The sequence below is a fragment of the Triturus cristatus genome, chromosome 9, assembly GCF_964204655.1.
Source record: "Triturus cristatus chromosome 9, aTriCri1.1, whole genome shotgun sequence".
Taxonomy (NCBI): domain Eukaryota; kingdom Metazoa; phylum Chordata; class Amphibia; order Caudata; family Salamandridae; genus Triturus; species Triturus cristatus.
In genome coordinates this window covers 212,589,455-212,615,558 of record NC_140592.1, presented here as the reverse complement: position 1 = coordinate 212,615,558, position 26,104 = coordinate 212,589,455, and the positions used below count along the sequence as shown (strand labels likewise).

Below are 26,104 nucleotides of genomic sequence, written 5' to 3'. Positions count from 1 at the left end.
TCAGAATCAACATTACTACTGCTTGTGTTCATACAGTTATCACAACAATGTTCCCATTAATAAGAGACACCAAATACATTTTCTACTTCTACTCCTTCATCTTCAAGTACCATCAGGATATACATCAAGAATTCCTGTGCATCTTGCTGGACATTTTGTGTAAACTGTGTACATCCAGAACATACATCTAAAAGATTTCTAACATCAGAAGCACTTTCTATTTTATTTTTATCATTACTCAGGTTCTCATAAAGGAGACTCAGCAAAGAACAGAATCTTTTTTCATGATTTAGTATTATCTGCTCTTGCAAAGTTTCAAGATAAAATACAACATTCAGTACTACATTTGCGTAGCAGTTGACACCAGAGCTATTTTCAAAATGACAACCAACAACCTCTTTCACACTGTCCTTTTTCTTTTTGCTTGCAGTCACATTACTATCTTTTTGTTTTCTCTTCTGTACATCCTCATTACAGATATTCTCAAATCTCCTTTTCCGACAAACAACACGTTTTTCAAACACAGGATACTGACCTAAATGAGGAGCATAGCTTCTTCTTAATCTATTATACTCCTTTACACAGTTTGCATCAGCACTTACTTTTGAGTCATCAAAGTCTATCATGAATAAACCAGATAATTTTTTCACGCGTGACAAAGCAACATATGCCATACCTTCTTTGAACACAGTAGACCCAATGTTTACAAAAGCACTATCAACAGTTAATCCTTGAGACTTGTGAATAGTTATAGCATATGCTAGAGAAATCGGAAACTGCTTCCTACGTACATATAAGTCTTTCACTAGCAAAAAACGAACTGAACAACGACTAATGACTTTAACCTCTTCAATCTGATCAAATTTTATTTTTAAGAATTCAATTCCATCTTTTTTCTGGTACTTTACAAAACCCACAACTTTACCCATAGCTCCATTCACTAAACCTTTTTCTACATCCAAATTACGTCTTAAAATTACTCTACAGTTCATACACACATAAAGATTCTTTTCCAAACCAGCTGTTTTTGAAATGTTTTTCTCCAGAGAATCCAATTTAGTAGCCAATTTGCCTGTCAATATAATAGTTATTCGTTCATGTTGAATTTTATCCACAGCTTCCAGTTTTATGATCTCTTCATTTTCCAATTTCAAAAGTTCTTGATTGATTACAGAGCATTCATGTAGTGTTGGCATTAAGCAGATTACAGTATTTTGTTCAGCAATTTTCTTGTATATTTTCTCTGGAACTATTTCTTCTGTTGTAAACAAATTACTCAGCAATCGACTCTGTAATACTTTTCTGCCATGTTCTGTGAGTAGTCCAATTCTTATATCTTTCAGAATACTTGCATAGTCCTCATCATTGGCTTGCCTCATATTGGTAATGAGTTCCTTATACTCAAAATATGTCCAAATATTTATATTGCCTATACTTCCTAACGACTTTTTCGTGTCTTCATGTGTAAGTGTATGGAATAGCGGTTGTCCTTTAACTGGAGTAAGTTGCAAAAGATCCCCAAAAACTATGACGTGTTTTCCTCCAAATAACATGTCATACTCTGTCTTCAGAATTTGCTGCATTCTTAAATGCACAAAGGCAAGCATTAAGTTTGATACCATGCTTACCTCATCAATATTGAGTACTTTCAATTTCTTCAATACTCTTGAAACTTCCAAGCATGCTTCTCCTGCTAGTTTGTGGTACTGTATTTTGTTCTCATGCTCTACTGGTAACATTAGCAAACGATGTAAGGTAACTCCTTTTATGTTATACGCTGCTAACCCAGTTGGAGCAGTAACAACACAAGACAAAATGGAATCCATTTTCTTCTGTAGGTAGCTTCTAATTACATTAATTAAGAAACTTTTTCCAGTTCCTGCTTGTCCACTTACATACATTCTCATTGGTTCAAAAGATGCGCATGAGCACTCTTTCTTTTCATGTAGTAATCCGTGATCAATTTTGTTCCTGACTTCTTCATAAATTTGTTTTTGGTCTTCATTCAGTTGCTGCTCCAAATATGTTAAGTCTACTAAATCTTCCTGAGCTTGATTCATAGCTGTTTCCACTTCATTCATGGCTATTGCTGCTTCATTTTCTACGATTGGTTGTCCTAGAGGATCTTGACTGAATGTCCCAGAACTTTGACTGTCTTGAGAACTGTCTATTGCTACTTCAGCTGTAATTGTTGCTTCTTGTTCAATTTCTTCATTTAACATTTGAACATAAGTTGTGAAAGTACTGCATTCTATGCTGTCTTTGCTAGCATTGAAGGAATCTTCATAACTCTGGAATTCTCCAAGTAGTTCGTCCTCTGAACGCCATGGTTTAAACAGCTGCAAAAGTGCCAAGTAGTAAAATTCCTTTTTGTCAGGAGTGTCGCAACTCAGCTTCCGGTGATTTATCAAACTTCCTTTTGTTTGCTTCACCAAACATCCCTCCTCACCACTGACTTTATATTTTCGTGTTGTTGATATCTTCTGTGGCATTCCGTTTAAAAATGAAGTTCTGCAGCACTTCATAAAGACACATGTCCTCAAGGTGATGACTTCTTTGTGGGTAATATGTGTCCAACATGTTTGTTCTTAAAATGTCTGTACTTTCTGGTTCGAACTCTGCTATATATTCAATTTCTCGAATAGATTTCAGTACCCGATTTCGCATTCCTGCAAGGCCTAAACTTACCCAAATTATTCTTCTGGATTTGGAGTACAAACTTGCAGATGATAACCTATCTGAGCATTCGTAGGATCCAATTTCTCGATGCGATAACATCTTTAAACTGAAACTGTATAGCTTCTTACTGACAGTCTTCTCGTGAGAAATCTCTTCCCACATTTCCTTCAATTCCGTTTTCTCAGATTTAGTGATGTAAGATGTGACATACCGAGCAACAGCAATAGAATTGTCAGCCACATACTGTATATCCATGTTAGCATTCCACATGGATAAAATGACTGGATTGTAGTCATTTATATATTTTGACTCTTCTTTTCTTCTTAGGTTGTAGGTATTCTTAGGCGATTTTCTTGTAATAGTATGTCGCACAGCTGACATAAAACTGTTTACTCTTCCTTTTGAAAGAACAGGTCGTGGAAATACAAATCGACATTTTGTGTAGAATTTATCTTTACTCTTGTACTTTCGTCGACAGTATTTTCCACATCGATGACTTTGGAAACGTAAAACTTTCTCTTTTAAGTTTTTCTCTTCTGTGCTTTTAGGTATAGCACATGTTGCATATCCTTCAATGAAAGATAAAACTGCTTCATCAGCATCTGTTCCAAATTTTGGGGCATCCTTGATCCACAACAGCATATGAATATGAGGAGCACCTCTTGCTTGGTACTCTTTTCTCCAAACGAAATCCACAACTTCTCCAAGAGGTGGATTTTTTTTATTGCAGATGAAGGACATCATAGCCTCAAATCTAAGATTAAAATATCTGCAAACATTAACCGGATCCAATGAGCACAATTCTCCTGCTGTCTTGTATTGTATGTTTTTAATGTTTGAATTTGCCTATGGCAGAAAATCCAGTAAATCATCCCAAACGTACTCAGCACAGCTCAGGGTAAGGAACCATGTAGGAGTTCCTAAATTCCGTAACATACACTTCAATTCTCCATGGCGTCGGTACCAATATTCATTAGTCCCACGCTGACAAGCCATCAAATTGATCAATTGAGATTCCAAATGATCATCTCGCTGTTGCACTTTGTTGAGAAAGTCCTTTGCTGACACATTATGTAGATGTACTCCAGTTTTCAAAATGTGATTTACTGCATAAGATAGTGCAGACAAGTCACTTTCAAATAAAAGATGGAACAAATAAGGAATACTTTGACGAAATCTGGGATCTTCTGCATATAATCTTGTACTCCGATACTCCGAAGCAGGAATCTGTACTGGACGTTCATCATATCGTCCACCTTCTCCTGCAGGAAACAGTTGGGGAAAACAACGAGCTTCCAAGCTCTCCTCCCATACACTCACAGGAGTTCCTTTTGCTTTCGTCATCTGAAACAGATCAATAGCGTTTCCCATAACTTCTTTAGAATGAAGAGGATGTATGCTGAAATGTTCATACATTTCTTCTTCTTTTGACTTATCCACTTTTTCAATTTGCCCAGTTGGTATTTCTGTGTCTTCTAGTATTTCTTCTTCATCTTCATCCATATAAATGGCTTCATACCATTTATTATTTTTTTTCAAATACAAATTTGCTCTTTGTACTTTTCGTACATCCACCAGCTCCTGTCAAATTTTCTTATTCTTTGTAGGTACACCATTAACCAGAATAACTAATGGTTCAGTTTCCAAAGTATCTGCATCAATTGTTTCCATATTTTTTTTCAAATCCAATGGCAAATAGACAACTCTTCCTTTTAAACCTCTTTGTAAATCCGAAGGAGGTAATTTACCTGTTTTTGGCTCCATACGCACTATGGTCTGAAACTGATTGACACATTAAATGAGTATAGACTCATATGTATTTAAATCAGAAAGTTCTGGAGGAATATCAACCAATTTTAATTTTTTATGTACAGCTCTTGCTGGCATTCTATTTTCTTCTAACTTGTTATAACAGTATTTACAAATACGCTGATCTTCACCCAATTCAAAACAATTTTCCAGATATATATATGTTGCAAAATCTTTCCACTTATAATTATCTTCATTTTCACTTTTTTTATACAGATCAACATTCCTTGTTTGAATTTTATAATGGCTTCTCCGGCAACAAATACAAGTAATATTTGGTCTTTCATTAGAGATGATAGTAAATTTTGTCATTTCATCTTCAAAATTTTTACTAACGATGGGCCATATGTAGAAAGCAAAATTGCGATCGCAAACGCCGAAATTCGCCAAATTTCGGCGTTTGTGATCGCAATTTTGCTAAGTGGGATTTAGGAAGGCAAATCTGCATGCAAAATAAGGAATCTCAAAATTTGCGATTCCTTATTTTGTAAATGCATTTAAGGAATCCCAAATAGCGATTCCTTAAATGCAATGTAGAAAGCACCCAAGTTGTGCTATTTTGGCTTAAGGAATCGCAAATTACCACCAACTTCAGGTTGATGGTAATTTGCGATTTCTTTCAATAATGCAGTTTTTTGCATTATTCAAAGTGCCATGTGGCACACATACATGCCCTTAGGGCATGTATGTGCGCCACATGTGCACCCATGCTCATTACAGGGGTGCAAAAGGGTGTCATATTTTTTGTGCTATAACAACAGATCTATTTAAATATTGGGCCCTTACTAATTTACAAAAAATAACAATGTTAAAAAGGAAACGGAGAAGGCTATTAACCACATTACGCAAAGAAAAAGAGGATGCTATCTGGGTAAAAATAAGAGAAGCTGCAATTAACGGGGAAATGAGGCAATTTTGGTCCCTTATAGGTGAGGGGTGCGGACTGAGAACAAGCCCTTTACCCATCCCTATTGAGGAACAAATATGGAGGGATTTTGTCTCTAATCTTTATGCAAGCAATAATACGGTGACCTCGCAAGTACGGCCAAACGAAATGAGCTTGTCTTTAGAGCCATTTACAGAAAAGGACATAGACTTAGCTATTGGAGAAATGAGGCACTCCGGGGCTATGGGCCCGGATGAATTGCCCATTAATGTACTAAAACAGAACAGGGCTAAATGGAGTATGCTACTCTGTCCAATTTTCAATATTTGTTTATCTAGAGGTAAGGTTTTACCCTCTTGGAAGGGAAGTATCCTGGTACCATTGTTTAAAAAGGGAGATCGTTTATCCCCTCAGAATTACCGCCAGATTGCACTGTTGGATGCAATAGGCAAAGTTTTTACAAGATGTCTGCTCAAACGAATAAATGATTGGGTGGAGCATTTAAATATTCTTCCTCTCGAGCAGACAGGTTTCAGGAAAAACCACAGTACCATGGACAACTTAACAGCCCTCCAGGTAATAACCGATAAATATATTGGAGCCAGAAAGGGGAGAGTCTATGCGGCATTCATAGATTTCTCCACGGCCTTTGATAAGGTCGACCGACAAGTACTGTGGAGAAAGCTACATGCCCTGGGAATGCCTCATAGACTCTTATGCTTGGTACAAGATTTGCACGATAACACGTGGTGCAGAGTGCTATTGGGGGGTGAAAGGGGCTTATCCCAGCTTATTCCATCGGCAAATGGCCTTAAACAGGGCTGTCTTTTAGCTCCTCTTTTGTTTTCCCTTTACGTTAGTGATCTCCCCCTTATCATATCTGTATGCGAAGGAATTGCCCCACGTCTGGGAGACAGATATATCTCTTGTTTAATGTATGCGGACGATATATTAATCCTAGACCTTACTCCAAAAGGCCTTAACAACCGTCTGCATTCATTATACGCATTCTCCGAAAACCATTTCCTGAAAATAAACATTTCCAAAAGCAAGGTAATGTGTATGGAGGGGCGAAAAAAACTGAAGTTGGAACACATTAGCTGGGAGCTGGGAGGCCAAAAACTAGAAAGAGTAACATCATACGTATTTTTGGGTAAGGTTGTAAATAGCAACTTGAGCAACAAATCCCATATAGAAAATAGTTCCCGCAAGGCAAAGTCGCAGGGAAATGGGTTAAGAGCATTATACAAATCAACCGGTAAAAGACACTTTGGTTATTTACTGGAGGCTTTCCGGGCAAAAGTCCCCCCAACTTTGCTTTACGGCATAGAACTCATCGACCTAGTCGAATGGGGTTTTTTGGACATTATCGAGGGCTCCCTCTTGAGAAGCTTAACTTCAGTTAATAATAGTTGCAGTGCAGCAGCCCTTCGTTTAGAATTCGGTCTAAGAAGTAGCTGGGCACAGGGTCTGGCAGGAGTCATTCGCTGGGTTATCTGTTTGGTCAAAGGAAAGCCAGCCACACTAAGATCCCTAATCACAAAAGAGTTGATGGGCCCACTAAAAGAGCATTCGATTCTTATAAAGAATTATAGGAAGGCCATTACACTCTTGGACTTAGAGGAAGCCACTCTTTTAGACCTTTCTATGCAACAATTAAAATTTACATTAAAACAAGCCACATGGAAGCTAAGCTACGAAAGGGATCGTAACTTGATTGTACAAAAGAAGGGGGCCACCCAAGCTGTTGATTCCTATTTGTTTAAGCAAATACAACCTTACGCCTCCTGGAATATACCCCACGGTTTGCGCCGTTTTTGGCTGCTTCTTAGGCAGGATCTCCTTCCACTGAATAAGCTGTTGGCCAAATGGCATGGTATATCTAATATATGTAACCTTTGCAATATCTCAGTCCAAGACTCTATACATGTCCTTCTAGTCTGCCCAGCATTAATGGCCCACCGTCGTCTGTGGGTAAAGCCTGTATGTATTCAGTTTGGTATTTTATCCGCAAGATCTCTGATAGATGCTATCTTCAGTCCCCCAAACGAAATTTTCTGTAACAGAATTTTTAACTTTTTCAAATTTTTTTTAGAATTGTATTAGATGAACGGCATGATAATCTGTACATTTTTTGCTAGAAAAAGTCGATTATATGTGGTCTCATTTTATTATATTTTGGCTGTTATTTTGTAATATGTGGATCTCCAAGGAGTTCCAAAATCATATTTAAATAAAATTGAATTGAATACTACAATTCCAAGTGTACACTGGGGCTTTAGGACGTCTCCCCATAACCTCATCAGCTATCACTTCTTCCTCATTTCTTGGAACCATTTTCTCTTTTTCCATTACACAACCATCCTTAACTTCATATGCTCTACCATTGGTGTCAACTGCATGCAACAAACTATTACTGTGAAGATAACTCTCTTCATTAAAAAATGGTTCAGTACTTGAACTATGCTTCCATTCTCCTAAGAACACTTTACAAAAGTTATTTTTTTTTACTTCTCTTTTCCTTTTGCTTTGTGACTTCATTGCATTGACTAATTTATCTAATCTACGCATCCTGTTCAAAATTAAAATGAATAGTTTTTTTTTTATTTCTAATGCCTTGGTAACAATACTTTCAATTAATTTCTTTTTCTTATAAAATTTGGGTTTCTTCTTATATTTTTTCACATCCTTTAGCAAATTTAACATCACTCTTCTCTGAAACATTTTTCGACAAATGTTTTTAAAATCTATTTTCCGTGTTAAGTCACTCTTTCTTACTTCTGAGTCTACATTAGCATTTTGTTTTTGCTGTCGACTCTGTTGTTGTTTTGTACTTGAAACACTGTTTGAATTTATCTTACGATCATTTTTTTTTTTTTGGAAGATATTTTTTAAAAATTCTTTAGTTTGCTTACCAGAAGACTTTTTCTGTTTTCCAACACAAGCTTCTCCTCCTATTTTTTTTTTACCAGTTGTCTTCAAATATAGTTGTTGTTTCTTTTCTTTTCTCTTTCTTGACTTTATAGGCATCTTTATATTTTTTCACTGTTGCTCAGCAATACCTGCAAAAAACAAAAAAAAAATACCTTTATGTAATTTTAATTCATTACAATTTTTTTCTTCAACTTTTCAAATCCTATCACATGAGCTGATCCTTTCCTACGAGTCCAAGTCTTACAAAACAAGAGAAACATGAATTAAATCTCTGACAACAATTCCTGTGTGCACACAGACTCATGGTGTGATTCTAGGCAGAAAACGATATTTGATTGGTAATTTGAAACCACATTTACTACTGTTGAGGAGCAAATGATAATTACTATGACAGCCTGACACATTTTTCTTATATTTTAGAGAAGCAGAAAAGAGCACATGTCCTTACACCTATTTGAGACCATGACCATGTGTTACAGGGTGAGTGATTAAACTAGAGCAAAGGAAATGAGCCTTAGTGACATTGAATCTGTTTGCGTTACACACTGCTATCTGAAACACCACATACAGCTGAGTAGTACGCACGGGAGTGTAGGAGAAGCTGCTGCGTGTGTGCAAAAAGTGTGTTTCTGGAGACTGTGTATTGTCAGTTGCAAGAGAGATCTGCATGGAAACTTGCACAACTGCATGAAGAGTGCAGACATGCGTATAAGAGTAGATGTGTGGTAAGGGTTAATTTGAGTTTTGAACATGTAGGAACTACCTCCGCCATTGCAAGATTTGATGGTAAATCTACCCTGTGGTTTTCAAATGTGTTAGCATTTGCCTCTCATTTGTGAGATAGTGATTTCTGCTGAGTGCTAACCATCACAGTTGAAGAAAACAAGCTGGCCCTTTCCTGAAAGAGCAAGTTTTACAGAACAAAAGCAACACAAATTAAATCTCTGACAACAATTCCTGTGTGCACACAGACTCATGGTGTGATTCTAGGCAGAAAATGATATTTCCTTTGGCAATTTGAAAGCACATTTAGTACTGTGGATGGAGCAAGTGATAATTACTGTGACAGCCTCACACATTTCCCTTATATTTTAGAGAGGCAAAAAAGAGCACATGTCCTAACAGCTACTTGAGACCATCAGCATGTGTTACAGGGTGAGTGATTAGAGTAGAGCAAAGGAAATGAGCCTTGGTGACGTTGAATGTGTTTGCATTATACACTTCTATCTGAAACACAACACAGAGCTGAGTATTATGCATGGGAGTGTAGGAGAAGCTGCTGCATGTGTGCAAAGAGTGTGTTTCTGGAGACTGTGTATTGTCAGTTGCAAGAGAGATCTGCATGGAGACTTTTTCAACTGCATGAAGACTGCAGATATGTGTGTAAGAGTACATGTGTGGTAAGGGTTAATTTGAGTTTTGAACATGTAGGAACTACCTCAGCCATTGCAAGATTTGATGAAAAATCTACCTTGTTGATTTGAAATATGTTACCATTTGCCTCTCATTTTTTTGATAGTGATTTCTGCTGAGTGCTAACCAACACATTTGAAGAAAACAAGCTGGCCCTTTCCTGAAAGTGCAAGTTTTACAGAACAACAGCAACACAAATTAAATCTCTGACAACAATTCCTGTGTGCACACAGACTCATGGTGTGATTCTAGGCAGAACACGATATTTCCTTTGGCAATTTGAAAGCACATTTAGTACTGTGGATGGAGCAAGTGATAATTACTGTGACAGCCTCACACATTTCCCTTATATTTTAGAGAGGCAAAAAAGAGCACATGTCCTAACAGCTACTTGAGACCATCAGCATGTGTTACAGGGTGAGTGATTAGAGTAGAGCAAAGGAAATGAGCCTTGGTGACGTTGAATGTGTTTGCATTATACACTGCTATCTGAAACACAACACAGAGCTGAGTATTATGCATGGGAGTGTAGGAGAAGCTGCTGCATGTGTGCAAAGAGTGTGTTTCTGGAGACTGTGTATTGTCAGTTGCAAGAGAGATCTGCATGGAGACTTTTACAACTGCATGAAGACTGCAGATATGAGTGTAAGAGTACATGTTTGGTAAAGGTTAATTGGAGTTTTGTACATGTAGGAACTACCTCACCCATTACAAGATTGGAAGGAAAATCTACCCTGTTGATTTCAAATGTGTTAGCATTTGCCTCTCATTTGTGAGATCATGATTTCGGCTGAGTGCTAGCCATCACACTTTAAGAAAACAAGCTGCCCTTTTCCTGCGAGTGCAAGTTTTACAGAACAACAGCAACACAAATTAAATCTCTGACAACAATTCCTGTGTGCACACTGTCTCATGGTGTGATTCTAGGCACAAAACAGTATTCCTGGGTGATACCAGGCCCTTTCCTGAAAGTGCAAGTTTTACAGAACAACAGCAACACAAATTAAATCTCTGACAACAATTCCTGTGTGCATGTTGTCTCATGATGTGATTCTAGGCACAAAACAGTATTCCTGGGTGATACCAGTACATCTTAACTTATGGTGAAGACATACTCCATAATATCTTTCAAGTTCAAGGCACTTAAATATCTTCCTTAACATAAAATGTAAAACACAACTTTTAAAGTGGTAGGAAAATGTACCATGCTATTTTCAAATGTGTTTGCATTTGCCTCTTATTTTTGAGATAGTGATTTCTGCTGAGTGCTCACCAACACAGTTGAAGAAAATGAACTGCCCTTTCTTAAAAGTGCAAGTTTTACAAAACAACAGCAACACAAATAAAATCTCTGACAACAATTCCTGTGTGCACACAGACTCATGGTGTGATTCTAACCACAAAGCGATATTTTGTTTGGCAATTTGAAAGCACATTTAGTACTGTGGTGGAGTAAGTGATAATTACTGTGACAGCCTGACACTTTTTTCTTATATTTTAGACAAGCAAAAAAGAGCACATGTCCTAACAGCTCCTTGACACCATGACCATGTGTTACAAAAAACAAGCTGCCCCTTTCCTGCAAGTGCAAGGGTAATAGAGCAAGACCAACATGAATTAAATCTCTGATAACAATTCCTGTGTGCACACTGTTTCATGGTGTGATTCTAGGCAGAAAACAGTATTCCTGGGTGATACCAGTACACCTTAACTTATAGTGAAGACATACTCCATAATATCTAACATGTTCAAGGCACTTAAATATCTTCCTTAACATAAAATGTAAAACACAACTTTTAAAGTGGTAGGAAAATGTACCATGCTATTTTCAAATGTGTTTGCATTTGCCTCTCATTTTGTGAGTAACTGATTCTGCTGAATGCTAACCATCACACTTTAAAAAAACAAACTGCCCCTTTTCTGCGAGTGCAAGGCTAACAGAACAAGAGCAACACAAATTAAATGTCTGACAACAAATCCTGTGTGCAGACAGACTCATGATGTGATTCTAGGCACAAAACAGTATTCCTCAGTGATACCAGTACACCTTAACTTACAGTGAAGACATACTCCATAATATCTTACAAGTTCAAGACAGTTAAATATCTCCTAAAACACAAAATGTAAAACACAACTTTAAAAGAAGAATGACAATTCTAATATTTATATCAAAAATCACCACATACATCCCCTCTCAAACTTATAACGCACCTTTAAAATTAGTTAGTTGAGAAAGAAATGTGGCACTCAAACAGCAGATTATCAGAGCCAGAATCTCAGAGCTGTACACCTCTCTCCTCTCACCACAACCAGTAAATGGCAATGTTTCCCTCTCTTTTTTCACACATATACATGTTAATGTAAAATCACAGTCCTTCCCACATTTTTTCAAATGGAATCACACATTTCTATTGGTTGCAACTTTCAACCCCTTTCCAAATCATCCCTTCCCCCAACATGACTTCTGCCTGCTACCATAGCAACAGGTCATGGAACACTGGTGTGAGCAGAGAGGTCAGAAGTTCAGCACACAATGTTTCTAATCAAAAGAGCAAGAGTGCTTGACTTTTCAAACCTAACAGCAAATCCAAAGTAATGTTCTGTGTGAACACATTTTTCTGAACCAATACAAAACATGCTTGTAAAAATCTAAACATACAGCCTAGTTTTAACTGTAAAATGGTTTGATTCAGCCAATCAGTTCTTTTTAGTATGTATGCCTCCATTTTTCAACTGTCTTTCTTTTCATATTGCCATTCTACTGAAAGACACCTCCTGAGTGCATCCTGTTCTCCTTGGAAGATGTTCACAGTGTGGATTGTAGGTCATAGCTATGTCTTCTGGAGTGAAAAGTATGCAGAAAAAAGAGGTATTTTCAAAGACCTTGCTTTGCCAAATGTAGACATTAAATGGATTGGTCAGAGAGGGTTAAAGCGGCACCAATTAATGCCTTTGGTGAAAACCTTTCTACATCTCCCACAGCCTAACCTTATTATTGTGCACTGAGGTGGAAATGACCTAGGCACTTTAACTGGGGTAGGTCTGGAAATGCTTATTAAGGACACCTTTATGCAATTGATGTCACTTTTTCCACAAACTGCCTTTGTATATTCTAATATATGCCAAAGGCAAAAGTGGAACTGGTCCAACCAATTTTGTCCGCAAATTGACAAAGCAAGAAAGCACGTCAATAAGTCTGTTTCTGCTTTCCTCAGAGACTATGGTATGGGTTCTATATACCACAACAACTTGCCTTACAACATGCAAGACATTTATAGAGGAGACGGTGTACATTTCAATGATAAAGGGAACAGAGTCTTCCTCTTGAACTTTAGACTCTGCATTGGTACTTACTTGTAGGTAGGGGTGGGCGGAATTTGCGTAATCGCGTTATGCAAATCTCCGCGAAACGGTAAAAAATATCCGCGAACATGCAGAAATTCCGCGAACACTCAGAATTGCTTGTTCGCGATGCTTTTTTCCTGTTCACAGTTGCTGTTTGCGTGCTGGGGAGAAATATCTCGCGAACACGCATTTTGAGAACGCGAACAAGAAAAAATTTCGCGAAGTCGCGGAATGCAGAATTTTGGGCAATTTTGCGTTCTCCGCGGAACGCGAAATTACCGAAATTCTGCAAATTACCACCCAAGCCTACTTGTAGGTACCGAAAAACACTCAATGAACACAAGGGCTCTTTTTAGAGCCACCTAATATCTAAACACTTAAACTTGTTTATTATTTCTATTTTTTTTACATTTTTTTTCGGGTGCGCGCAGAGTGCGCGCACCTCGCGATGTTTTTAAAAAAAATTAAAATCATTTTTTTTGCCCTTCGTGGTCCTACTGTGACCCCCTGACAATGGCTTGGGGGTCAAGAACTCCCTACTCTGCCCCCTATTCACGTTCTCCACCTTTCCTTTTCAGTGCGACAGACAAAATGGCGGCTGACACTTCCTGATTTCGACCGATTCGAATGTTTACTGACATCTAACAACCAATCAGAATTACGCTCGCGCACGGCAGGGTGCGCGCACAGGGCTTGCACAGTGCGCGCACCCTGCGCGCGTATAGATATTGATATGCTTTTAAATGCTACTTTCTCAGGAAATACTGAACAGATTTACACCAGACCTGCAAAAGGCACTTCCTTGACCTTATGGCTACCTCTCTGCCAAATTTCAAGTAATTCTGTTCAGCCGTTCGGGCTGTAGCTGCGTCTAAAGGTCCTATGGAAAAATGCATGGGGAAAACGTGTTTTGGGACCCCCCTTTTTTCTCGGCCCCCGCTTGACGAATCACCCCGAGACTTTCAGGGTAGGAGCTGAACGGAGCGCCCCATTAGTTTTGAAAATTTCGCGAGGATTCGTCAACCGGCGCCAAAGTTATTCAAAATAGAATTTTGAGATTTCCTATGGAAACACGGTCCTAACTATAACTATCTACTGGCGACCGCCAGTAGATAATATATATATATATATATATATACTGACGAAAGCTACGGCTGAAACGCGTCTGTTTGTTTATTTGTTGCACGAAATAAATCCTAATTGGATTTAATACCAACGGGAGTGCTGGTCCTTTCTGCCTTGAAACAGCAGCGGAGCGCTATATATATATATATATATATACTTAGAACTATTTTCCCAACCTATTACCACTTTATAAAAGTGGTAATAGGCATGGGAAAAATACCAAACCTAATACTTACCTACATTGAATAGCATAATACAGAACACAGAGAAACTATACGTGAAAACAAAATAACTGCCTTTAACTTTTGTAAAGGCAGTCATTAGCGAAGCAGCTAATGACTTGTCATCACTATATACCTCAGAAGTATAGCGGTACTACCAAGGCCACAGATATATGTAAATTAAAACTTATAAAATACTTACCCTACTAATTTCATTAAAATCCGACTGACGGTATTTGCTCTATGCAAAATACAAAAGTCTCTGTAAAATGCATTGGATTCTATGCCCGCATTGGATTTCGGACCCCCCGTTTTCCTTTCTATCCCCTTTACAAAACGCTGCAAAACTTTCAGAACTCCAAGAATGAAAGGGGCACATCAGGTTTGAAACGTTTCGTGGACATTTGTCATACAGATGCAAAGTAATTATGGGCCAAAAATCCCTATCTCTGGTCACTCAATATATATATGATTTTGATGTTAAAAGCATTTAGTATTAGTTCCATTGGCTGTTGTTTTATTTCCCTACCTCCACTGTTATCTATGGGAGTGTGTTGCAGTACATGTGAATGGCCAAGTGTGATGCTTGACTTACTCCAAGACTGGGCTGGAGTACATTTGTGACTGTTGGACACCATTAGGGCTGTACTAGCTTTAGAAGTGTAGTTGGTGAAAATTAATGACTATATCCCCCTTGAAGCGGTTTAGAAATAACATCACCCTCCATGGAATATCACTAGACTTAGTTGAGTCTTTTGGTTATTTGGGCATCCATGTCACCAGTGAAATGAAGTGGAGTTCCCATTTGGCAAAAATGTTCTTAAACCACAAGCGGGTATCCGGGGCGATCTTAAGAGAACAACAACTCTCTGTAAGCAAACCAATATCCCCGGCCCTTGTGGTTTATGAAGGTAAAGCACTCCCCTCAGCCCTATACGGGGCTGAATTATGGGGCTTTGAGAACATCACTGACTTAGTAAGATCGGAGAATAAATTTCTTAGAGGTCTGGTTTCCCTTCCAATCTCTACTCCATTGAAGCCCCTGTATTTAGATCTGGGCAGACATTCCATCAAGGATATTGTACGCATCCGCCCTTTACTATTTTGGGCCCGTATTAGATCGACCCCAGAACTGTCCAACTATGCCGCAGCTTTTAGCGATGTCATCAAAGCGGATACAGGCCAGAGGGTCAAATGGATTTTAAACCTTAGGCGTCTCCTATTTGATATAGGTCTGGGGGAGGCATGGGTTAACCAGACCCCGCCTCCTAAACAGGATATAAAGAAGGCTTACTGGAATTGGGTGGAGGTGGTACAAGCGACCAGTGCGGACAGGGAAACCCTCACTGAGCGGTTCCTCGAACACAAGCCTGTTCGGAAATTGGAAGCATATCTTGATTTTATCCAAATTCCAAGAGATAGGTCTCTGTACATGAAACTGAGAATTGGAACTCTCCCCATTAATGATCTAATAGCGAGCTGGAGGGGGAGCGACCGAACTGCAGTAGTAACAGTAGCAGCTCCATGTCCAGGATGTGGAGCTCGCACAGAGTCCATTGCCCATTTTATGTTTGCCTGCCCAGTATACAGACACATATGAAGTAAGTGGCTAAAACCTGTTTGCATATTGTTGGGCTCAAGAAATTATTTGTCTGTTTTACCCCTCCTTAGAACAGATACTACCTCCCTTACTGTGATCTGTGGGGTAGCTAAATACCTGGGATGTGCATGGGTGAATCGCTCGAAGTTTTTGGCAACAAAAAATATGGGTTAGGCTTGTATGAATTGCTCTGTATTATATCGCTCTGCACTGCTTTTTATGATATTCAAATTTTATGGGTCTCTCCCTATCTTTTATCTTTTTACAAATTGAATTTTACTTCTGTAAATAGCAAATTTGTAATGAACTTCTATTGCTAGTTTTATGTCATGTTTTTATGAATTGTATAAGGATTGACTCTGCTTTTATGATATATCTTTTGTATCGAATAAAGCATATCATATCAGTTTGTGAATAGCAACAGGCTTACTCTTTGGGGGGTGTTTGCATTAGCATGTCTCTTCCTAACTGCAGCAAGCACACCCATAAATAATGGCTCGTAAGACACTTACCCCCAGAATACATATCGAAGAAACCAGTTTTTATCACCTCTCCATTGGATCCTGTGAAGATATACAAAGCAAATGATTCATTGACACACAAAAAACACAATGAAAGAACAGCATGTGGAGTATTTTCTCACATAATCTCACATCATTCTCCTTTTAGAAATAACTATCCTTTACCTTAGTTAGGTTTTTATATAATCATTCCCCACTTTGAATAATAATAAATACCAATAATTTGATGTTTTCTTAAGTCTATTAATTAATATGTTTATGTTCATAAAAATGGCATATTGATGGCACCTGAAAAGGAGGTAACTGGACGCCACACTCCGAGGATGTATTAATGATTCAATACTTCAGTGAACTAGAAATCAACATTTTGGTTGGAGTCACTGGTCGATTTAACCCAAGTATTGTCACCAGCACAGGCAAGTGAACACTCCGTCATTTGGGAAAAGGCACAGTATATGTATGATCTGTAGGTGTTGCTCCTAACCCAAGGACTTATCAGTAAGGTTTTGTTTCTTGATTTGAATGGTGATATATGTGACACGGTTCACAGGGTGTGCTACCAGGACTTTGAGCACTACTAACAGCACATATATTTTTATATATATTTTTTTTACACTGCAGTTTATACCTCTGGCCTGGTTGATAAAGAATTTTACAAACTTTGGCATATGTCACAATAGGCAGTGATGCTAAAGTGGTAGCCAGGAAGAAACATGGCATATTTAACTTAACAATGCAAGGGGGCGTGGCTTGCCACTTGACGAGGATTACTGCTTGATGAGGAGCTCCAGAGCATCTGTGGGGATATTTCCAGCTGGCCGTCAGCTTTCCTGTCAAAGACTACACCCACAGTGACATGAGAATAGCAGAACCCCTTCTGCTCAATCAAGTCTGTCTGCCTCTTGTGCTAGCTGACTTTGGGTGAAACGACGGGATGAGCACTGACAGTGCGGTCGCGCCTACAATTTTGGTAACAATGCTAAGGTAAATGTTGGCTCACAAAACATTGCGCCTCTACAGGTAAGCCTGCATTTTTTCAGCACAAAAACTAAGCTTCATATCCTGCCCACTTGGTCTTTTTGGGAGAATCTCTGGTATTGCTTCCTTTTACTAATGCATTATTTATTCACTGAATTCCTAACTGCTTGAATACATAGTATTTTTTACAGTGTGGAAATGTACAGGAATGTGTGCCTTAAACTCTTCTTTTATAAAATTCATCAGGTGTTGTTGGTGATTTTTCCCGCTGACTCCTATTCAACCATATGGCCATAACCAGAAACCTTAAACTAAATACACCTGTTACATCCTTGTCTGCACAATATTCTATTGACACAAATAACTCCTTCGCCACTCTTGACCCCGCAATGGAAGATCTTGGTACTCTCCTCATGAGAATATGCCATCCTGGTAATTCTTCATTCTCCCATCCTCCACTAAAATTGTCTCCATAATTCCTCTGACAACTCCTCGACCAAGTAATAAAAGACTGAAAAAAGATCCTCACTCAGCTGTTAAAACTATCACCTCTTTCTCCATTGAGCTCATTCTAGAGGAAATTAAAGCTTTAAAACCTTACTTGGAGGACCCAATAAGAAACATCAGCACCTGGATGACAAATGGTCTTTAATTGAGAATAGAGTTGGAGACATGTATCAATGGATCAGAGACATACGGGACACTGCCCAAGACGTTAAACTTCTCCAAAACGAAGTGGCACATCTTAAAAAATTGACAGAAGATTTAGAGAACAAAACAACCTCCGCATTTATAGTCTTGAGGAGGGGGTGGAAGGCGCTCAACGTATTTAATTTTTTCAGTCATTCATTCTCAAAGTATTGGATATGCCAGAATCTACCCATTTGAACACACAAAAAGCTCATGCGCCTTACACTCCTGTGATGCCCATTTTGGCCTATTTCATCCATGTATCTTTAAAGTGACATATGAAAATAAAACGAGGACGTATGAGGGTACCTCTCCATTGCAGAAGTTTATAGATAAATGTAAAATTGAAGCTACAGATACCTCTTAATTTCCATATCCTAAAATACTCCTCCTGTGGTGTGTCTGTATGTTATTTATAAATGACATGAGCCCATGGTATTAAGTTTTGGTATTCACATTCTTGTTTTACTTACCTCATGTGCGATAACAATGTATGTCTTCTCTTTCTCCCATAGGTACCATCCTCCTCATGTCCCTCATGGTTGTATTTACATATCTATATATGTAGTCTTGATTATCCCTTCCTGGTGGCCTCACTACCCCCACTCATTAGTTTGCTTACCGGTTTGTTACTTGTATCCTCCTGTCCTCCCAATTATGGTTACATTCTCCTACTTTTCTATTCTATTTTCTTATTGAGCTCTTCTTATTCCTTCCGTTCTCTCTCTTTCTTTCATTTGTTGCTTTTTTCTAGTCCTCTTCATTTTCTTCAGTGGTCTTGCACTTTTTAAATGTTATTCTCTTCCCTTTTACTTCATGTTGGCAATTTCATGTATAAAGTTCTTTATTTTATGAGTATAGGGTTACATAGCATATATCTGAGAGTATTTTATTTACAGTAACACTGGGCAATGCTCTCCGCTCCGCTGCCACGGAATTCAGGCAAACACTTGATGCCAGCTACTAAACTGCACCCACAAATGCTTTGATAAAGCAACTTTACATGCTAAAAATCATATAACCAATTCACAAAAGTGAACTTTGAAAATGAAAAATATCAGGCAATGAGAGAGGTGATGATTTTGGGGTCCCCCCTAACCTAGGGGGAGGACCGAGCAGATGTCTTGAACACAAAAAGCATATCATGCTGAACGATTCAGTATCAAATATCAAAATAATTCTACAAAGAGGTGCAGTTCAACTAGTCGTTACTAGGTGTCCCTCACGAGTCAAATGCAAAAGCATTGAAATTATGACATTAAGCTGCAGTTCAACTAGTCGTTGCTAGGTGTCCCTCAAGTTAAATGCTTTTACATTTGACTCATGAGGGACACCTACTAACGAATAGTGGAACTGCAGCTTCATGAAAGGGTTTCAATGCTTTTGCATTTGACTCGTGAGGGACACCTAGTAACGACTAGTGGAACTGCAGCTCTTTGTAGAATTATTTTGATATTGGATACTATAATATTCACTGCCCACTGCTAATCTTGTCCCATAATGCTTTTCAGGGCCTTTGGTTGGGATTGTACTTTTGCCCATAACTGTGCTTGGGGGGTCCTAAGAGGATGGGACCACCAGCGAATCGTTCAGCAAGATGTGCTCTTTGTTTTCAAGGCATCTGCTTGGTTATCTCTCTAGGTTAGTGAGGATCCCAAAATCATCACCTCTCTTACTGCTTGCTAAATTTTAATTTTCACTTTTGTGAAATGACTATATGCACTTACGCATTATTAAGTGTATGAGGTTTCTGTTTTATTAATTGGGAGTCCGACGGAACGGAAGTTGCAGAAGTTTTTGTTCAACTTTGTGGAATTCCACGTAGTAGTACTCAACGAATTATGCCCACCCTTAATTTACATTATGCATAGTTCTCTATGAATGTGTAATGATGTATAATGTTAAAGGGTTGTATCCACCCATCAAATGTCACTTAGCCAAATTAAAAGCTGACAGGTTTATTACAAGAAACCCATATTGTTGACCTAGAAGTCAAGAAACTAGCATGACCAGATTGAGAGGTTACTAGCTTATTTCAAAATTAACAATCAATAACATACCACTTACTATTTTTAACATACATGCTCCACACAACTTGATAAATCATTCTGCTGCAATAATATTCACAAATTGATGTCTCCCTTTGATGACTGTTTTAATCTTTGTGGCAATTGCAACCTAGTAATGTTCCCTTTTTTGGATAGGTCCTCCAAGACTCCTTTTGTTTTCTCTTCCATGCACAAACAATCCACTTCAACCATTCACCAAAGACCCCTTATAGATTCTTGGAGTATTTGGAATCCCTTTTCTCGAGAGTACGCCTTCTTTTCCCCTGTCTATTTTTCCCAATCCAAAATTGACCACATATTCGCCTTTAAGCATTTATCTTAACACGTTATTCATGCTGATATGGATACCATATTAATCTCAGACCTTGCTCCGGTTCTGTTAGACTTAAACACCTTCCCACTCATCCAAAGAGAAGACACTGGAGATTTAATACTTCTCTTTATTATACACTACTTTTACACAGCATTTTGATTATTTTATATCTGAGTTCTTTTCATTGAATGAATCCCCGAATATATCATATCAATATGTTTGGGACTCCTTTAAAGCTTTTTTTAGAGACTTTTGGTCTCATTGCAGCTCGTTGGTGGTGGTCCGCCCGACATCTGAGGAATTGGTCCGACCACCATATTACGATACAGGCGGTTCGTTCGATGCCTGCATGGGAAATACACTCCACCTCCTACAGGCTCAAGGAGCCCGTCGGGCTGGATGAGCAGATCATAATCCCCAAACTGGAGGTGGTGCCTTCTCAGGCACTGCCGTGGGGACTACATGGAACCTTTCGAACAGCCTTTTCATGTCGGTTCTGCCACCATGAAAAGGCTGGCAAAAAGGGTCTTTTGGGGCTCCCTAGAAGAGGCCCTGTCCCCTGTGGCCCTCTGTTATGGGCCCTAGGGTGCACCTGTGGTGCCCCACTAAAGATCCATGCATCATGGTGCCTACCTCGTGGTGAATGGAAGTGTATTTTTCCTATTGCGGTTAGTGCTGCGGCCCGCAGCTCAAGCTGCAATAGGAGAAATACACTTTTCGGTGGTCGCATTCAAATCATGGTAGCAGGACCACAGACTCCTTGTCAGGTGGTTCCATTTCCGCTATGATACCAGTTGGACACTCATTCGGCTGGCATCGTAATGAGGCTCATTATTATTACTTATGTGACAAGCAAAAATCAAATAAAGCTTTGGATATCATGAAACGCTTTAAAACACTAGAACATTCCCACTTTTCTTCCAAATCTAAGTCCTGCTTAGATGAATTGAAAAGCTATATTTGAATTCAATAAACTCTCTACAGAAGATGCTGACTATTTTCTTCCTAAATCCAGTGCCAAATACTATGGTTATGGTCAAAATAAGGCAGATAAACTTTCAGCAAACTATGTTAAAGTTAAGAAAGATCAAGTCAAAATAGATACTATTTTATGAGAGGACTCTAATCCTATTTTTAAAGACAACAATATCTTGGCTTAATTTACTTCATATCTATCTTCAATTCATTAAGAATTTGATTTAAGTACTGATTTTTCCCACCTAGCTGAGAACATTGTTATTCAGGACATGAAAAATGCAATCAATTATATCAACAAGGGCACAGCTCCTGTCCCAATGGATTCCCTGTCGAATTATATTTTCATTTCGCCAGAAAGCTACTTCGTAAGTTACTTTACTTATTTACATTTTTGCTTCTTCTAATATTGCTACTGGTAACTTTTAAGATGCTTTAATTTGCCTTATTCCTAAAGACAAAAAAGACCACAGATTGTGTGAAAATTATAGTATAATAATTCGGACTATAAGATCTTTGCTGCTAAAATTCTTTCTTTACGCTCAGACCCGCTACTTCCACATTTAAATGGTGAGGAAAAAGCAGTTTTTTGTAAGGGCAGACATCTTTCAGACAACACTAGACTCTTTTTGACATCTTAAGCGAAACCAAAGCCTACAAACATTCACTAGCAGCTAACTTGTTGGACACTGAGAAAGATTTTGATCGCATGCCATGGAACTTTATTTTTTCTACTCTTACTTAGTTCAATGTTGGGCAATTTTTCATTAATTTAGTGTCACTTTTATACTCATCTCCTAAAGCATCAATATTTGTCAATGGCCTAATTTTTACTCCCTTTCCTCTTCACAGAGACGTCCAACAATGATGCCTTCTTTCCCCTTTCTCTTTATTCTTACACTTGAACCATTTTTATCCAAGATTCAACAACATAGGTGCCGATTCCAATCCTGTAAAACCCGGGTACGATTCGTCGTACGGAGCGTATTCTCCGTACAACTCGTACCCGGGAAATCCACCGTACAATCCAGCAAGTACGATTCGTACAGAAATACCATTTCCGTACGAAACGTACAAAACACCGTACGGCTAAAAAATACCAATGAGTCTGATCCGGGACAGCGCGTACGCGACGTCCGTACGGAGTCAGGCAGCGTTTTACGGACCAGCAAGTATGAATCGTCTCTACGTCACTCCGCACAGCTATTTTTTTACGGCAGCCAAAAATTCCTGGAAAACTGAGTCCGACGCGAAAACGGAGCCCCGGTACGCGACGGACAGCCATGGACCCCATCCTACGTGTCATCCCGGCCCTCTTAGCCTACAACCTGGTGCACCGAACCCAACGCACACGCCGCAAAAGGTGAGAACAACACCCGGGGGCCAAGGGGGGGGGGGTGAGGGGCAGGAAACATACACCCTACCCAAATTAAAACCTACAATATTGAGGACATACATTACCTCCAGGGTCTGGTCACTTCGGGGGGTGTGTCCACCAATCTCTGCGTCCCGCAACAAAGGAAGTGGCTGTGTACGCGTACCCCTGCGGTAACACTACAATAGTGATACGCACCGTACTCACACATCCATAGCGTGGGTACGGTCCGTATCACTATTGTAGTGGGGCCGTAGGAGTACACGTGGTACGGACTGTACACACGCTCTCAGTGCGTGTGTACGGTCCGTATCACTATTGTAGTGGTGTCGTAGGGGTACGCGTGTTACGGACTGTACACATGCTCTCGGAGCGTGTGTACGGCCCGGACCACACGTACTCCTACGGCACCATTACTATAGTGATACGGGCCGTACACACGCTCTCAGAGAGTGTGTACGGTCCGTATCACTATTGTCGTGATGCCGTAGGGGTATGCATGGTACGGACCATACACACGCTCTCAGAGCGTGTGTACCGCCCGTATCACTATAGTAGTGGTGCCGTAGGGGTACGCGTGGTATGGCCTGTACACACGTTCTCAGAGCGTGTGTACGGTCCGTATCACTATTGTCGTGGTGCCGTAGGGGTACGGGTGGTACAGCCCGTACACACACTCTCAGAGCGTGTGTCCGGCCCGTACCACGCGTACTCCTACGGCACCACCACCATAGTGATACGGACCGTGCCCACACATTCATAGCATGGGTACGGGCCGTATCACTAATGGATTGAGGCCATAGGGTTACGTGTGTTACGGACAGTACACACCCTCTGAATGCGGGGGTAGGGTCCGTATCACACGTACCCCTACGGCACCAGTACATTTGGCATACAAGGCGTACACACGCCACGAATGTTATCTTACGGCCTGGTGCAGCATATCACCATTATATTGGTGTGTGTGGAGGCCCAGGACAGCAGTGTACTGCACCAAGGGGGTGGGTGTGTGGCTGCATCGGACTCCCAGCAGTGGACAGACATATGTGGGTGGGTGCATATCACTACCAGCAGTGGACAGAGACATGGGGGTGGGTGCATATCACTACCAGCAGTGGACAGACATATATGGGTGGCTGCATATGACTACCAGCAGTGGACAGAGATATGAGGGGTGGGTGCATATGACTCCTAGCAGTGTCTACACATATGAGTGGTGGCTGCATATGACTCCTAGCAGTGTCCAGACATATGAGGGGTGGCTGCATATGACTACCTGCAGTGGACAGAGATAGGAGGGGTGGGTGCATATGACTACCAGCAGTGTTAAGACATTTGAGGGGTGGCTGCATATGACTACCAGCAGTGGACAGACATGTGAGGGGTGGGTGTAAATGACTACCAGCAGTGGCCTGCAATATAAGGGGTGGGTGCAGAGGACTCCCAGCAGTGTCCAGACATATGAGGGGTGGCTGCATATGACTCCTAGCAGTGTCCAGAGATATGAGGGGTGGGTGCATATCACTCCTAGCAGTGTCCAGACATATGAGGGGTGGCTGCATATGACTACCAGCAGTGGACAGAGATATGAGGGGTGGGTGCATATGACTACCAGCAGTGTGCAGACATATGAGGGGTGGCTGCACATGACTACCAGCAGTGGACAGACATGTCCACTTGGACCCAGCACCAATAAGTTTCCTCAAGACCATTGCTTCAGTAATCGTACCCACTGTCACGGATCTCATCAACAGCTCGTTCGCCCACGGAACCGTTCCCGACAGCTGGAAGAGTGCTGTGGTTAAAGCTCTCTTAAAAAAACCTCAGCTAGACCCATCGGACCTGTCTAACTACAGACCAATATCTCTACTCCCTGGTATCAGCAAAGTCACTGAGAAACTGGTAAACACCCAACTATCCCAGTTCCTTGAAACCAACCACCTGCTTCGACAATCCCAAACCGGATTTCGCCCGGGCCATGGAACAGACACTGCACTCCTCGCAGTCATCGAGGAGGCAAGGGGCATACTGGATTCAGGAGGATCAGTGGCAGTGATCCTCCTGGACCTGAGCGCAGCCTTTGATACGGTCAACCACCGTATCCTTCTGCATAGACTGGCCGTTGCAGGACTTACCGAGACAGCAATCAAATGGGTTGAATCCTTCCTTTCAGGGCGCACTTTCCAAGTGTGGGATGACAATCATCATTCATCTACCCTCCCACTCACAAGCGGCGTCCCCCAGGGCTCCTCCCTTAGCCCGACGCTTTTTAACGTCTATATGGCCCCACTCGAGGACGTGGTAACCCCATTTAATATAAAAATGGTGAGCTACGCTGACGACACCCAACTAGTCGTCTCCTTGTCCCAGTTGACTGACCATCCAGAAAATCTGACTAACTGCCTCATAGGAATTCATAACTGGATGAATAACTCATCACTAAAACTGAACGGGACAAAGACAGAAGTGATGCTGCTAGGAAAGCAATGGACGACCATCCCTCCAACACTCTGGCCCGATGTGTTCGGAGAAATCCCCCACCCAAAACGTGAAATCAAGACACTCGGGGTGTGGCTCGAACCACAGCTCACGATGAAAACTCAAGCCACTAAAATCTCTGGCACCTGCTTCGGGCTCATGCGCACGACCCGCAAAATCCTGCCCTTACTGCCACCTACTTCCAGGAAGCTACTCATCCAGGGACTAGTGCTGTCCCGCCTAGACTACAGCAACCTGGTTTATCTGGGAGCCCCCGAGTCCACCATCACGAAACTCCAGCGGACACAGAACGCGGCGGCACGCATGCTCACTAACACCCCCTCCAGAACGTCTGCCAAGCCGGCCCTCAAAGCCCTTCACTGGCTCCCGGTGCGCCAGAGGGTGCAATTCAAAGCGATGTGTACAACACACAAGCTGTTCAACGGATCTGGTCCAGCGATCCTTAGTAAAATGATCACTCCCTACATAGCCACCAGATCCCTACGATCGCAGAATGAGAACCTTGCCAGCACCCCTAGATTCAAAAGAACCCGTACAGGAGGTCGACAATTCTCCGTTCAAGCGGCGAAGGGCTGGAACGCACTCCCCCGCTCCCTCAGACTGGAACCCAACTATCTGGTCTTCCGCAAGAAACTAAAGACTTACCTATTTCCTAAATAAATTCCTTCTGTT

The 26,104-nt window shown here is 40.5% G+C and overlaps 1 protein-coding gene across 2 annotated transcripts in view; it reads right to left on the bottom strand.

Moving 5' to 3' along the window:
* Positions 1–26,104, bottom strand: part of FAM3D (FAM3 metabolism regulating signaling molecule D) — a 517,653-nt gene that overhangs the window by 123,881 nt on the left and 367,668 nt on the right. For both annotated transcript variants that reach the window (XM_085624738.1, XM_085624737.1), the window contains one exon: positions 16,525–16,575. In XM_085624738.1, coding sequence (XP_085480864.1) covers positions 16,525–16,575 — 51 coding nt within the window. The remainder of the gene's footprint in view (positions 1–16,524; positions 16,576–26,104) is intronic.